We start from the raw sequence: 15,031 nt of genomic DNA on the forward strand, positions 1-15,031 counted from the left end.
CCCATTTCTGAATGCTCAACCTACTAACAGAACATTTCAATTAGACTAACACAGCATCATTTGCCAGTGACCCAACTGGCCATCTAGTGGAGGGTTGACCTATCCTGTTGAAGACTTGGTTACGATGCAGCTGAGAGACAACAGTAGGTTGGGCTGCTGTACTACAGAAAGATGATTATGTCTTGAACAAAAATATAAGCCAGATTCTATGGCCTATATCTATATCTATCTATATCTTTATCAATAATCTGTGGTGTTATAGACCAAATGGGCCTAACAGATATTTACAAAACAATCTATTGCATAGCTGCAGAATATACATCAGTATATGCAACATTCTCCAAGGTAGGCCATATGTTAGGATACAAAACAAATATCAATAAATCAAGTTTTTAAAATCAAAATGATATAGTATTTTTTCCAACTCCAATAAATTAATAACAAAAAACTTTGGAAAGTGTATAGATACATGAAAATTACACAGCATGATCATAAATTTCCAATAGATTAATGAAAGAAGAAGAAATAGTTTTAAATTCTTGAAACAAATGAAAATGGAAACACAGCATACTACAAGTTATGGGTTATGACAAAGGAATAGTACTAGGATGAAAGCTTTTGTCAATAAATATCTGCATGGGAACCAGCAGTTAGCATAATGGCTATGTCGCTGGACTCCCACGTAGTCGACCGCGGTTCGCGTCCCGAACCCGGTGGCTTAAAACTCACGCTGGGCACGTGTGTGTGCATGCCCAAGATCCCGAGAGGAGAATGGAGGAGAAGGGATTGTGGCGTGACCATCCCCCCTGGGGGGTGATTTCTCGCTTTCTATCTCTCTGTCTCTCTCTGTCTGTCTGGCGAGTGCACGCGCCCTATAGTGGAAAAACCTCTCAAAAAAAAATAAATAAAAAAATAAATAAATATCTTCATAAAAAATAGAAAGATTTTAAATAAATGACCCAATGGTGCATCAAGAAACTACAAAAGCAAGAACAAATGAAACCTCAAATTAATAAAAAGAAAGAAAGAATAAAGATTAAAACAGAAATAAATAAAATTTAACTCCACTCTCTCTTTGTTAATTTTTTGAGTCTGCTTTTATAAGAAACTATTCATAAAGAAAAGCCCAGACTCAAAGGGTCCATTACTAAATTTTATCAAACATTTACATAAGATTTAATAAAAATTTTTCACAAACTCTTCCAAGGAATCAGAGAAAAGTGACTCTTTCCAACACATTTATGAGAGTTCTAGAGACCATTATCACCTCAATACCAAAACCATGCAAAAATATCATAAGAAATAATAGGCCAGTATATCTTATGAATATGGATGCAAAAACCATTAAAGATTATGAAAAGGATTATACATATGGTAAATGGGATTTATCCCAAAAAAGCAAGTTGATTTTGCATTAAAAAATCAGTTTATGCATCATATAAATATAATAGAGTTTACATAGTAGAAAAAATAATCTCAATACAGGCAAAAAAAGCATTTGTCAAAATGCAATATCCACTTATAATAGAAACTCTAAAAAATTATTAATAGAAAGAAACTTCTAGAAACTGATAAAAAGCCATCTGTGAAACAGCAACATTATATGTAATGGCCAAACACTAGGTATTTTCCCCCAAACGTCAGCAATGAAACATGAAGGTCAACTTTTGTCACTTTTGTCAACATTGTACAGGAAGGAGCCACAGTAATTAGCAAGAACAACAACCAAAAGGCATGCAGATTAGGAAATAAAAACATTAAAACTACTTTTATTTGTAGATACAGTTTCATATATAAAAAACCATATGCATATAGAAAAATATAGAAATTCATTAAAATGGTAGGGATTAATAAATGAGTCCAATAAGCATATAAGAAACAAGATTAATATAACAAATCTATGGTATATTTTTGCACTAGCTATGAGCAATTTAAAAATGGGATTAAGGAAACAATTCTTTTTACAGTTGAATAAAGAAGAGTAAAAGATTTAGGAGTAAATTTAGCAAAAGAAGTATAAAACTGATTCTATACATTTTTTTAACTGCTGAGAAGAATAAAATAAATTTAAGTGAATAAAGACATTGTCCATCAATTGTAAGTCCCAATATTGGTAAGCTGACAATACTCGAATTGATCTACAAATTCTACACAATCTTATCAGAATTCCAGTTGGCTACTTTGTAGAAATTTATCATATGATTCTAAAATTTATATAGAAATGCAAGAAACACAGAGCAGTCAAAACAATCTTAAAAAGCAAGAACAAGGGACCAGCAGTTAGCGTAATAGCCATGTTGCTGGATTCCCATGTAATTGTGGGTGGAGTCCCAGACCTGATGGCTTAAACTCACTCAGTGTGTGTGTGTGTGTGTGTGTGTGCATGCCCAAGCTCCCGAGAGGAGAGTGGAGAAGAAGGGATTGCGGTGTGTGTGGCATGCCCATCCCCCCTCCGGGGGGTGATTTCTTGTTTTCTGTCTCTGTCTCTCTCTGTCTTTCTGGTGAGCACATGCGCCCTATAGCAAAAACCTCTCAAGAAAAAAATGTAGGAATACTCACATTTCCCAATTTTTTTTTTTGGAGGGGGGAGGTTTTTGCTATAGGGCGTGTGTGCTCGCCAGACAGAGAGGTAGAAAGCGAGAAATCACCCCCGCCCCCCCAGAGGGGATGGCCACGCTGCAATCCCTTCTCCTCCATTCTCCCCTCAGGATCTTGGGCACGCAAGCACATGTGCCCGGCATGAGTTTAAGCCACCGGGTCCGTGACTTGAACCACGGTCGACTACGTGGGAGTCCAGCGACATAGCCATACACTAACTGCTGGTCCTAACACATTTTCCAATTTTAATGCTTAGTATAAAACAACACTAATCAAGACAGTGTGTACTGGAAAAAGGATGGACATATAGGTCAATGGAATTGAATTGACAGTTCAGAAAGAAACTCATGTTGTATGGTTAACAAGTTGTCTGCAGGGTGCCAAGAACATCTGATGGATAAAGAATATGTTTTTCAATAAATGGCACTAGGTCTGTTGCATAGCCATAAATTCATAAAGTTAAACATTTCCTCACAACACATACAAAATTGAATTTAGAACTGCCTATGTGGTCAACAGTAACGAGTGGATCAAGAGAAACTACACTTCAAATGGTGACTGTAATTTGAATGTCTGGCCAGGTTATCCTGAAACACACTGGGCACATGTGCAAGTGTCCAAGATCCAACAGGCAGGAGCACTGAAAGAAAAGGATCTCAGAGGGTACTCATTTCTCTCTCTCTCTCTCTCTCTCTCTTTCTCTCTCTCTCAATCACTCTGACATGCACATTCACATGTTCTATCATGAATAAATTGAAATAATTAATCCAAATGGACCAAAGATCTATATATGAAATCTAATGCTACAAAAATTCTTCCAAGAAAGCATAGGAAAAGGTTTTCTTAATCTTAGGTTAAGCAATTGGTTCTTTGTCGTAACATTAAAACATGACCAAAAAAGAGAAAAACAGGTAAACTGGACTTCATTAAAATAAAAACGTTCATATTTTAAAAGAAATCATTTATAAAGAAAGTGAAGAAAAAGCCTATAGAATGGGAGAAAATATTTGCTTATCAATTAGGAATGTGTATCTAGAATTATAAAAATTATAAACAATGAAAACGTAATATTTAACTCAAATAGATCAATTACAAATGGGGTGAGGACTTAAATATTCATTTCTTTAAGTTAGATATACAGTTTACCAAAAACATAGAAATAGTCTCAACATCATGAACAGTTGTCAAGGAAATGCAATTCCAATCTACAAAACAAAACAGTCACCTTATATCCACTATATTTTATGACCAGTGTAACTCTCAAAATTTCTTCACTGCTGTACATAATCTAATTTCTCATGATTTGTTTTAGAACCTCAACTATCATGGTCATAATAAGACAGGAGTAATCTACTTTCCATCTCTATGAGGTTTATAAGTTAAAAGCTATTCATCTTTGTTGTCTGTCAGTTTAATAACACTTAAATTATTTGTTCCTTGAATATTCAAGCAAATTAAGCCACCCGGTCTAATGCTTTGTGGAGGGAAAAAGGATGATTTGCTCATTGACAAATTTCTCAAGGGAAATTATTATGTTAAAAATACCTTTTGTGATAACAACAGATGGCATAAGGGTTATGTTGCTGGACTCCCACATGGCAGATCACGATTCGAGTCATGGATCCAGAGACTTGAAACATGCTGGGCACTCGTATGTGTGTGTCTAAAATCCTGAGAGAAGAAAGGATTAAAAAGGATTGCAGTATGGCTACCCTCACCCAGGTTGATTTCTTGCTCTCTGTCTTTCTGTCTCTTTTTGTCTCTTAAGTGAGTGCACACACCCTATAGCAAAAATCTCTCTTAAAAAAATACTTTTTGCATTTGGAGTCATTTTATTTTTTCTGGAAACTCATCCCTTCCGTTATAATTTTCAAATTTGTTTGAATAGAGAGGGATAGCATTTTCTCTTAAGTTGGTTTGAATTTTCTCTGTATTGTAAATATATTCTCATTTTGAATTCTGTTTGTATTTTAATTAAATGTCATCATCTCTTTTTAAACTCTTTTTTTTCTTATTCACTCATTTATTTCATTTTTTTTTATTTTGACCAGAGAGGGACAGAGCAAGAGAGAAGGAGAGAGTGGGAACGTGAGAGAGCAAGCCTCCAGGTCCAGGACTTGAACCGTGGTCAGCCTTGTGGGAATCCAGCGTCCTTAACCACCACGCCACTGCTGGCCCCTGTTTTTAAACTCTTTTTAACTTCCTCCCTCCCCTTGTCTCTCCCTTCCTTTCTTCTTCTTTTTATCTCTATTTCTTCTTTCTTTCTTTAGTATAATAACTTTTCCCCAAAAGCAACTGGTCTTATAAAATACAATATTCCAAAGCTATTTTAATGTGTTTACTGCTTCCATATGTGTATACACACACACATGCATGAACATATTATACATTTTAAAATAATTTAGAACTGTAGAACTGGCTCTGTGGCTTAGTGGTTAAGAGAGCTGGGTCCTAAATGACCAACCAGCATGTTCAAGTACTGGCTATATGTGCATGTGGCACAATCTTGAAAGGACTGGAAAAACAGAGGAGAAGAGACAGTGGAGTGAAAACATCCCATTGAGGGTACTTTCTCTCTTTTCCTCTCTCTCTCTCACTGTTTCTCTGTGGTGAGAGTACATATGCCCTCTGGCAATAAATAAATAAATATCTTCAAACTGCATCCTTTCTAGAGCTGGGATTTTAAAAAATGTTCTGGTCTCTTTTATTTGTCAACTGAGGGAAAAACCTAGTTACACTGTCTAGTACTTTCCTTAGAGCTACCTGCATCTCTTTGTTCCTAAGACTGTAAACGATGGGGTTAAGCAGAGGTGTCAGCACCGTATATGTCACAGACATCAGCATGTCTTCACCGAATGAGTCACGGTTCTTTGGCCTCAAATAGACAAAGCAAGCAAAGCCATAGTGTATGGACACGACTGTGAGATGGGAAGAACAAGTTGAGAAGGCCTTATACCTCCCCTTCACAGAGGGCATCTTCATGACTACAGACACAATGAAGACATAGGAAATCATAATTAAAGTAAAACTACCCACCAAAACAAAGGCAGAGAACCCAAAAATAGCCATTTTATGATGGGAAGTATAATCACAAGCAAGGCTGACCACAGGTGAGATGTCACAGAAAAAATGTTGGATGATGTTGGAATCACAAAACGACAAGCTGAATACAGTGAGGATGATGCACAGAGAAACCAAGAACCCAACTATCCAGGAAGCCATCATGAACTGAAAGCAGATCTTTTGGGTCATCAGGATTGAGTACTGCAGTGGGTTGTGGATGGCAATATAACGGTCATAGGACATGGCAGCTATGATGAAACAATTGTTAGCTCCCAAGCCAAAGAAGAAAAACATCTGTGTGGCACACTCAGGAAGAGAAATAGTCTTGCTCTCTGATAGCAGGTCCACTAACATGCGGGGTATGACCACCATAGACGTACAGGTTTCTGAAAAGGACAGGCCACAGAGAAAATAGTACATGGGAGTGTGAAGGTTGTGACTGAAATTGATGGCCACCATGATTGACAGATTTGCAGCTAGGATGGTCACATGGGAGAAGAAAATTACCACAAAGAGGAAGTTCTGCAGGTCTGGGAAACTGGAAAATCCCCACAGAAGGAATATACTCACTGTGGTGTGATTGCCCATCTTCCTGGTAGGTATGGACACTTTCTTCCTCAGGTACAGCGCTGCTCTTTGTCAAGACTTTGAGATAATTATAAATAGTTCCTTCTGCACTGATGTCACCTGGACTTTAAGTCAAGACCCCCTGGCAAGTGTAAGGAAACACTCAGAGAACCAGAAAAAAAGGATTTAAATATACCTCACTGAAGTCAAGGCTAGGAGTCTGAATGAAGAGCAACATTGTTTTAGTATGAGAGTTTGTATAAACATCACACAGTGGGCTAAATTATTTCCTAGGATTTTACTCATAAAACTGCTCTTCATATCTCTTGTCTCCGTTCTACATCTGCAAGAAAGGGGCAAAAGATGAATTGAAGTGCTACAATCTCACCCATTGCATTTTAAGATGCCACATTTTTCAGATACTTTTTTTCCTTAGCACTTAGAAATGTTTAATAAACTGTTCATTGAATGATGAAATCATTTAAGAATTAAAAATTCATGTATCATTTAAAAATTCCAGAGAGATCATGAAAATTCTCAAAAGAACATTTACTTTTTAAATGAAATCTAATCTATAATGCAATGTCTCGAAGAGTGATATATGTGGCAATGACTAAACAAGATAAATGAATGTAGCATGTTACTTCTGGGTTTCTATCTGAAGTAATAATTGAAGCTAAGTATACATAATATCAGTTGTATTCAATACAATAATCCTTAATTTACATCAATCAGTTTTAAGTCCTAATCAAATTCTCTTTAAAGTTATTTCCCGAGTACTTAATACTAAGCATTTTAAAAAGTTTGTGGAGATTGTAATTAAAGTGCAAGTTTCTTTAGCTTATTTTTTTTTAAGAGAGAGTTTCGCTATAGGCTATAGGGTGTGTGCACTTGCTGGAGAGACAGAGAGATAGAAAACAAGAAATCACCCTCCCTCCCCAGGGAGGATGTTCATGCCACAATCCCTTCTCCTCTTGAGATTTTGGGAAAGCATGCACTTGTACCCAGTTGAATTTTAAGCTACCGGGTCTGGGATCGAACTGTGGTCGACTACATGGGAGTCTAGCAATGTACTCATGCCATCTGCTGGTCCTTAGTGCAAGTTTATTTTGATGCAAAAAGTTTTTGAAACACATGCAAAATTTTTTTCAAAGTATGTATTTTTCAATGAATGTTTTGAAGATTCTGCATATAATATAATGCACTTAATTGAAGCCAAATAATTTTGAAGGCACTATCTTATTCCAGGATGATATATTCTGGTTATGGTATTCTGATTATCTCTGGAGTTTTTAGCAGAACTTCCATAACATCTTCTAACTGGTATACTCAAGTGAATTGTGTTGCAGTACGGACCTGAAAGGTATCAACCTAAGTTCTTCAAATCAGTTTTGCAAATCATAGTTCTAGTTTTACTGGTCATTAAATAAGGAATCTACAGAGAAAAATGATGGAATAAAAGTGATATGAAGACTCTTCACAGAATTTTTATTTTAACTTCAGTCACTATTAAAGATGAAGAGGGAAAAATTATGAGGAAGTAGGTATTGGAAATGAAGGGCTTAGAAAGAGAGAATATAGGATGGAGATTGTTCTGAAGGATTCATAAAGATTAAAGGTAATAAAAGACGAAAGAAGAAACAATTATATTATTGAAGAGCTGCTAGCTTCTATTTGCATTTCAGATTACAAGAGAATCAGGTCAGGTAGATAGCACCTACTTATTCCTACAACATGCCAGATGATGTGCCAGGTTTAGGCAGAGCTGTCTCAAAGAAGTCATCCAAGTCTATGTGAGCAATTCTCATTGAGAGTTTTGCAAAAAATGAAAGTGGGTGCAGAGTGCTTCAGTGGCTATCAGAGGTCATAGATTTAACATATATTAACAAAATGTCAGAGCATCTCTGTGAAACACAACATGGAACCTGGCATATAGGATCTCTGTGATATGAGAGTGTGTAACTACTGTTGTTAGTGGAGTTTGAAAAGCCCTCTCTGATGAAGGGACACACTTAAGTGAAGAATAGAATGACAATATTCAATCTATTTATTAGAATAGAGACAGAGAGCTTTTCAGGCACAGGACATAGCTAATGCAAAGACGCTGAGGTGAGAAACAAATCTGCCCAAGCAATCTTCTACCAAGAGCCTTATGGTTTATCTTTGTGGCCACTCCACACAGACTTTTTTCTCTGGGAGTTTTCCAGTGTATTTACTATAAAAGAAAATCTTTTCCATTATGACTGCTTCAGTTAACACTTACTAGGGATGAACCTCCAATTCTGACCTCTATCAAAACCAGCTCTCCAATTTCTTCTGGCACATCTCCAAGGCCAAAATATCCTCCAGGCATTGAACACAGTATTTTCAGAACTATCCATATTCCGTCACATATTGAAAATTCCCCTGTATTCCTATTTGAGCTGTTCACAGACATCAGAGGGCTACTATCAGATTTCGTTTTTGGCTCTTCCACATCTTTTACCTTAATAAGTCACTTCTAAAATCTCAGATATCTGTATGCCAAATCTTAATCTTTTTATAATTTCCCCTGATATTACCCTGCATTTCCTCCTCAGAGTGAATATGGTACCTCTCTTTCCTCTGTACCTAACACTAGCCAGTCTTATGTCATGTCATGCCTCTTCTTTATAGATGTCTTTTGTACTCCCTTTGCTTCTAAGCTAGTAATACCAAGAACTTCTAATTTTTTTTAGATATTTTTTAGGTATACAGTTTTATATATCTTCATAGCTACCCTAAGAGAATATCTGTGCTTGATGGTAAAAGTGGAAAGATATGAAGGTTTGATCATAGAGCAGAGTGTAGATACCAGGGCCTGTAAGGGATGGGAATAGGCAGTAAGATTGAGTAGCAGAGGGGGAAAGGTAGAAACATTTAACAGACAAAAGAATGTACAGTTCTTTGTTGGAAAAAAAAAGAATAAAGAGAAAGCCAAATGATATTATCACAGTATTGTTTGCGACGGGAGACTATGGCTAGGAGTTATACTTGATTTGCCAGAAGTGAAACAGGTGATACGCATAGTGCACAGCATATTGATACCTAGACAGTGAGAGTCTAGAGAACTACCTGTGTGTCTAGGTGATGATATCTCATTGCAAATGCTTATGTATGCATTTGAGATTTTGCCTGTTTTTGTTTTGTTTTGTTTTGTTTTGTTTTGTTTTGAGAGGTTTTTTATTATATGAGCAACATCCTACTTTTCCATACAGAGCATGTCCTTCCATGGCTTTTCTACTACACATGTTACTTTCTCTAGCTTGTAGTGTCCTTCCTGCCATTCGCTACCTGCTAAAAACATAGCTTTCTTAAAGGGCAACACAAATGTCATTTCTCAACAGAAATCTCCCTAAACCTTTCTGACTGTATAAGTCATCTTCTACATTGATGTGTCATATTCTTGTAAAGTGATTGTTTTTCCTTTAACAGTTTGATTCCTATACTAAATAGAGACTTGTATAAAATTTTGTATCCTTCAACTTACAGCATAAACTGAGTAACTGTAGGTTTTTTTGAGAGGTTTTTTTTTTTTTTTTTTCGCTATAGGGCGCGTGCGCTCGCCAGACAGACAGAGAGAGACATAGAGACAGAAAGCGAGAAATCACCCCCCAGGGGGGATGGTCACGCCGCAATCCCTTCTCCTCCATTCTCCTCTCGGGATCTTGGGCACGTACGCACACGTGCCCGGCGTGAGTTTTAAGCCACCGGGTCCGGGACGTGAACCGCGGTCGACTACGTGGGAGTCCAGCGACATAGCCATTACGCTAACTGCTGGTTCCCAGTAACTGTAGGTTTTTGACCAAGATTAATTGAATGACTGTAAGAAAAAAATATAATCCCATATTCTTCAGAAAGCCTTCCATGACTATTATTTCAATCTATTTACTAATTCCTTCTCAATACATTGTTTGGTCTTTTTTGCATTTATTTTGACTCTTCCTTAAATAGATTTTAAGAATCATGCCACCTAGCAATGTGAATGCAAGAGTAGAGGCTTTCTTAATACTTGCTTAGCTGAGTTTATGAAAGTTAAACAGCAATGATAATGATCAAAAACATCTCAAAACTTCAGCAGTGGTTGCTTAGAGGGAAAAAAATCATTTTTATATTCTAGATACTACCTATATTTACTTTAGAATTAAATCACACTTGATATATAAGTTATCTTCTATAAAGTGGCATTTAAGAATCACTAAGAGAACTCTATCAAATCAATACATTTCCACACACCAATACCCATCTCAAGTTCTTGGAAAACCTCTCCAAGGAAAGAAATTTCTGGAATATCAAAATATTAGACTTTCGGGACCAGCAGTTAGCATAATGGCTGTTGCTGGACTACCATGTAGTTGACCACAGTTCAAGTCTCGGACTTGGTAGCTTAAACTCATGCCGGGCACGTTTGTGTGTGTTCCCAAGATCCCGAGAGGAGAATGAAGAAGAGGGATTGTGGTGTGGTCATCCCCCCCGGGGGTTGATTCCTTGCTTTCTGTCTTTCTGTCTCTCTCTGTCTTTCTGGTGAGCACACGTGCCCTATAGCAAACAAACAAACAAACAAAAAAAAAAAAACAAAAAAACTCTCAAAAAATTTTTGACTTTTGTAATACTTTACTTTTAATGTATGTTAATGATAAGTTCTCATGTCCTCATACTATTTAAATACAGCAGTGATAGAAGAAATGTACATGTACATTTGACATTATTTCCATTCTTCCCAATGACCCTGACAGCCACTATAATATTGCATCAGTTCTTCTGTTTGCTTTGTCCCAGACTTACCTTCTTTCTACACCTGGCTTTTGCCTTGAGTTCATCATTCTATTTACTGTTTTCAAAGCTTTCTCTCATGCATTTTTCTAAGTTCCCAAGACATTAATTTTCACTTTATGTGTCCATAGTTTATTCACTACCTTATAATCCACAAGCTCTTGGTTATTAGAATATACAAAATAATGCACATTGTAAAGAGTGAAAAACTTTAAAATTCTCACCTTCTGGTCTCTTAAAATTATTTAGTAATCTGCAGAAGGATTTTAATCTCACAACTCAGCTGTGTATCTGCAGTCCCTCCTGTGATTTCACATATTTCATAATTCTGAGATAAGTGTTAAAGCAATTTGTTCCTTTGGAATGTTTACAATGAGTTCCCACTGAATTTAAAGTCCTCTATAAAGTAAAAAAGTAGGGTCCTTATTTTTTATAGAAGGAGCTCAGAGCAGACTTTAATGAGAGTCCTGGGGCCAGTGCAGACCATTATATTGAGACTACTTCTTTAGACCAAGTCTTGTGTCCTGTATTACATAACATGATACCCACAAAATAAATAAATAAATAAAAAGAGAAAGAATTTAATCTTCACTTACCATAGGGACTTTTCAATGTTTGCTCTTATCCTTCCCAAAACCAGTAGAAACAATTGTCATTCAACTTACTGAAAATATCTCTTGCTATATAGATCATTAACTCAGGCATATTTTACTTCCCGAACAATGCCAATTATATTATGATTTCTTAAAACTTCCAAGTCTCTCAGGTCTCTTCCACCCTATCCACAGGGCAAGGGAATGGGTTGTTATTACAAGCTAATTGCCTAGGGAAACAAAAAGAGAGTAGGAAGAAAACGAACACACAGTATGATTATTGTGATCACTTTCTCGTGGGACAACCTGCTATAGAAGACCTTGCTGAAAAGGAAAATCAGCTTTCATCCAAATCTCGTTACTGCACTGCCATTTGTAATAGCCACAAGTGGCTCCCAATCACCCCTCTCATCAGTTCATGCCACAAAGGCATCACCGTCTGTACTGTCTTCCACCCAATGTACTATCAAATTTTATCTCCAATATCTGCCGGGGTCCAGCCTCGCCATGGGTGGGTTATCTCAACGGAGGCGGCAAAGGTGAACAGAAGACAGAGGCCTCGATGCCTTTTCATGCATGTCCTATGCCGGACACCCCTCAAAGATTGCTCTCTGAGGAGTGACAACTGCTAGGAATCATTGTGCCTTTTTATTGAAAATGTGATACATGCAAGTAAATGGGCAGTAAAAAAATTTACTCTAAGAAACAGGGTATACAAAGCATGGAAGCAATAATTATAAAACATGCTGTTTGTCTTGTCAGATTAGGTAAAATTAATCCCAGTTTTCAGGATGAGGAAGTCCATTTGTCTGTTGTATCTTCTTCTTAGATCTTGATTACTGGGAAGGGTCTTTTGAAGAGGGGGCTTGCAGGATGTTTGATAACTTCAGTCCTGGGCCAGGGCGATAATGTTGCTGGTTGCAAAGACCTAGATAGAAATCTTGTCTTGCTAAGTAAAGACACAGTTAATATATGGACTATCTATACATTACAACAATAGAGGGAGAGTTTATGATCTCATACGGGGAAGATGATCTTGTAGCTCAGGAGATAACACAGGATGTTTTATTAGCAGTTTTTTGTGGTCAACAGCACATAGATGAGAAACTCTTTGTAGTTGAAAGCTACCTGTTGCTTTAGATAAGAATTCCCAGCTAAAATGGTTAATCTTTCTGTGGAGCCCTCAGGTTTGTTCATCATCATTCAGGCTTTTCCTTTCTTAAAAGAAACCATGGGTTTTTATTTTATTTGTTGAGTCAAGTAGTGAGTACTTTTGTTTTATCTCTGGGTGAATGTGCTGACTTTGCCTAGCGTGCGCTAACTTTGGCCTGTAGTATGTAAGTAAAACTAACCTTAAACTAACTTAGTCTACATATGCTTCTAATGCTAATTTGGTTTATACTAACTTAATCTATATGTTAATTTTGGCTTAAAAACAGACAGGTGGGGGAGTCTTAAACTTCCTGATCCTCCTGTCAGTCTTAGGGAACCACATTCCTACAAGATCACTAATTGGCTTTATTGCAATGGTTGGGGGTGATGTTTTACCCTTACAGGGTACCGTAAGGACAGTAAAACTCACGGCAGAGAAACTGAATACCGGCCAGTTCAAGGACACAAGGGAGAGCTCGTAAACTGGGCCCTGCCTCAGTTTCTTCCCAGTCCAGGCCCTGCCTTAGAATGGGAGGCAGCATCCGTACCAGCTTGTGTTGCCTGCCTGGCCCCGTCAAATATCTGCTCTCATAATCTTAATACGTCAGGTAAACTAGACGACACAATTCCTTCTAATCAAATTTTACATTTTCCTTATTTTGTTTTCTGTTCCTTCTGTCTGAAAAGCCCTTTTCCTGATTTTACCCATCCACAATCTTGCCCATATTTCTAGGTTTGGAACAAATGCCACTTTATCCACAAGCTCAATGTTTGCATAATATATAAAAATCAAGACAGGGGACCAGTAGATGGCATAATGGCTATATTGCTCGACTCCCATGTAGTCGGCAGCAATTCAAGTCCCAAATCTGGTGGCTTAAACTCATGCTGGGCATGTGTGCATGTGTGCCCATGATACCGAGAGGAGAATGGAGGAGAAGGGATTGCAGCATGGCCAACCCCCCTGGGAGTGACTTCTCAATTTCTGTCTCTCTGTCTCTCTTTGTCTTTCCAGTAAGCATACACACCCTATAGCAAAAACCACTCCAAAAAAATAAAAATAAAAATTGCTTTCTTAATTTATTTTATGCAAGTTAATGGTTGCTCTCTATCTTTTCTTTTCAGTTTTTTCTATAGGGCATGTGATCTTGCCAGAAAGAGAAAGAGAGGGAGAGAGAGAGAGAGACAGAGACAGAGGGAAAGTAAGAAATCATGCCCCAGTGGGAATGGCCACACTGCAATTCCTTTTTCTCCATTCTCCTCTCCGTATTTTGGGCACACACACATCTACCTGTGTTGGTGTGTTTTCAAGCTATGGGATCCAGGTCTGAAAGCATTCAGTCAGCCATGTGAGATCCAGCTACCTTAACTTCCACACCACCTGCTGGCCCAACTTTTGAACTTAGTTTAAAAAGTTCTTAATTTACTCTTATTCATTTTAAGCTTCAAAAAATTGTTTCCACTCTTTTCATGATCAAACATGTTTGTACACACCTGAGCATGTGAGAAATGAGCACTTTCCATAGTTAGGTCATGCTGTGATCCCTTCTTCTGGTCCCTCATCTTGTCACATGCTGGGTACTCACACACGTATCTAGTGTGTCTTAGTGTGATTGGGCCAAAGACTCAAACTGTGCTTTTCATATGGGCTCCAGCTTTTCTTAAGGAATGTACTAACACTGTACCAGGGAGCTGATTCTAAACGCTTTTCAATGTCTGCTTTAAAATCCTTGTCAGATAATTTGTGCATGTGATTTATCTGAGTATTGGCATCGTTTGTATTGTCTCATTCTACCTGTGCTTTTTTCTGTTTTTTTGTTATGACAGGTGTGTGTGTGTGTGTGTGTGTGTGTTGAGAGGTTTTTGCATGCAAACCAGGGGGATGGCCACGCCGCAATCCCTTCTCCTCCATTCTCCTCTCAGGACCTTGGGCATGCATGCACACATGCCGGGCATGAGTTTAAGCCACGGGGTCCAGGACTCAAACCACTGTGGACTACATGGGAGTCCAGCGACATAGCCATTACACTAACTGCTGGTCCCAATCCTCCCTATAGAATTTTTGGAGTCTTGAAAGCCTTTTTCATTTTGTTCTGGTTCTTCCTCTTTCAGTGCATGTTGATGGTGCTCATAAAGCAAAAATCTTTAAAAGTCTTTCTTTGAAAACTTATTTGGGTCTTCCATGTATGTGATGAGTGTTCACATTATACAAGAAGCTGCTTCAAAAATCTTCCCTGGGAGTACTATACCAGGAAAACTAAAAAATC

The 15,031-nt window shown here is 37.6% G+C and overlaps 1 protein-coding gene across 1 annotated transcript; it reads right to left on the reverse strand.

Annotated features, from left to right (window-relative positions):
• Positions 1-5,280: 5,280 nt before the first annotated feature.
• On the reverse strand, positions 5,281-6,249 carry LOC102483130 (olfactory receptor 10T2). Its single transcript, XM_006156709.1, has one exon. It carries the CDS (start codon positions 6,247-6,249, stop codon positions 5,281-5,283), a length of 969 nt encoding a protein of 322 aa, XP_006156771.1.
• Positions 6,250-15,031: the final 8,782 nt, after the last annotated feature.

The sequence above is a fragment of the Tupaia chinensis genome, unplaced genomic scaffold (assembly GCF_000334495.1).
Source record: "Tupaia chinensis unplaced genomic scaffold, TupChi_1.0 Scaffold000514_1, whole genome shotgun sequence".
Classification (NCBI taxonomy): domain Eukaryota; kingdom Metazoa; phylum Chordata; class Mammalia; order Scandentia; family Tupaiidae; genus Tupaia; species Tupaia belangeri.

Bases quoted from the DNA above. Each gene is read 5' to 3' on its own strand.
- LOC102483130 (XM_006156709.1), bottom strand. From the start codon at position 6,249: ATGGGCAATCACACCACAGTGAGTATATTCCTTCTGTGGGGATTTTCC.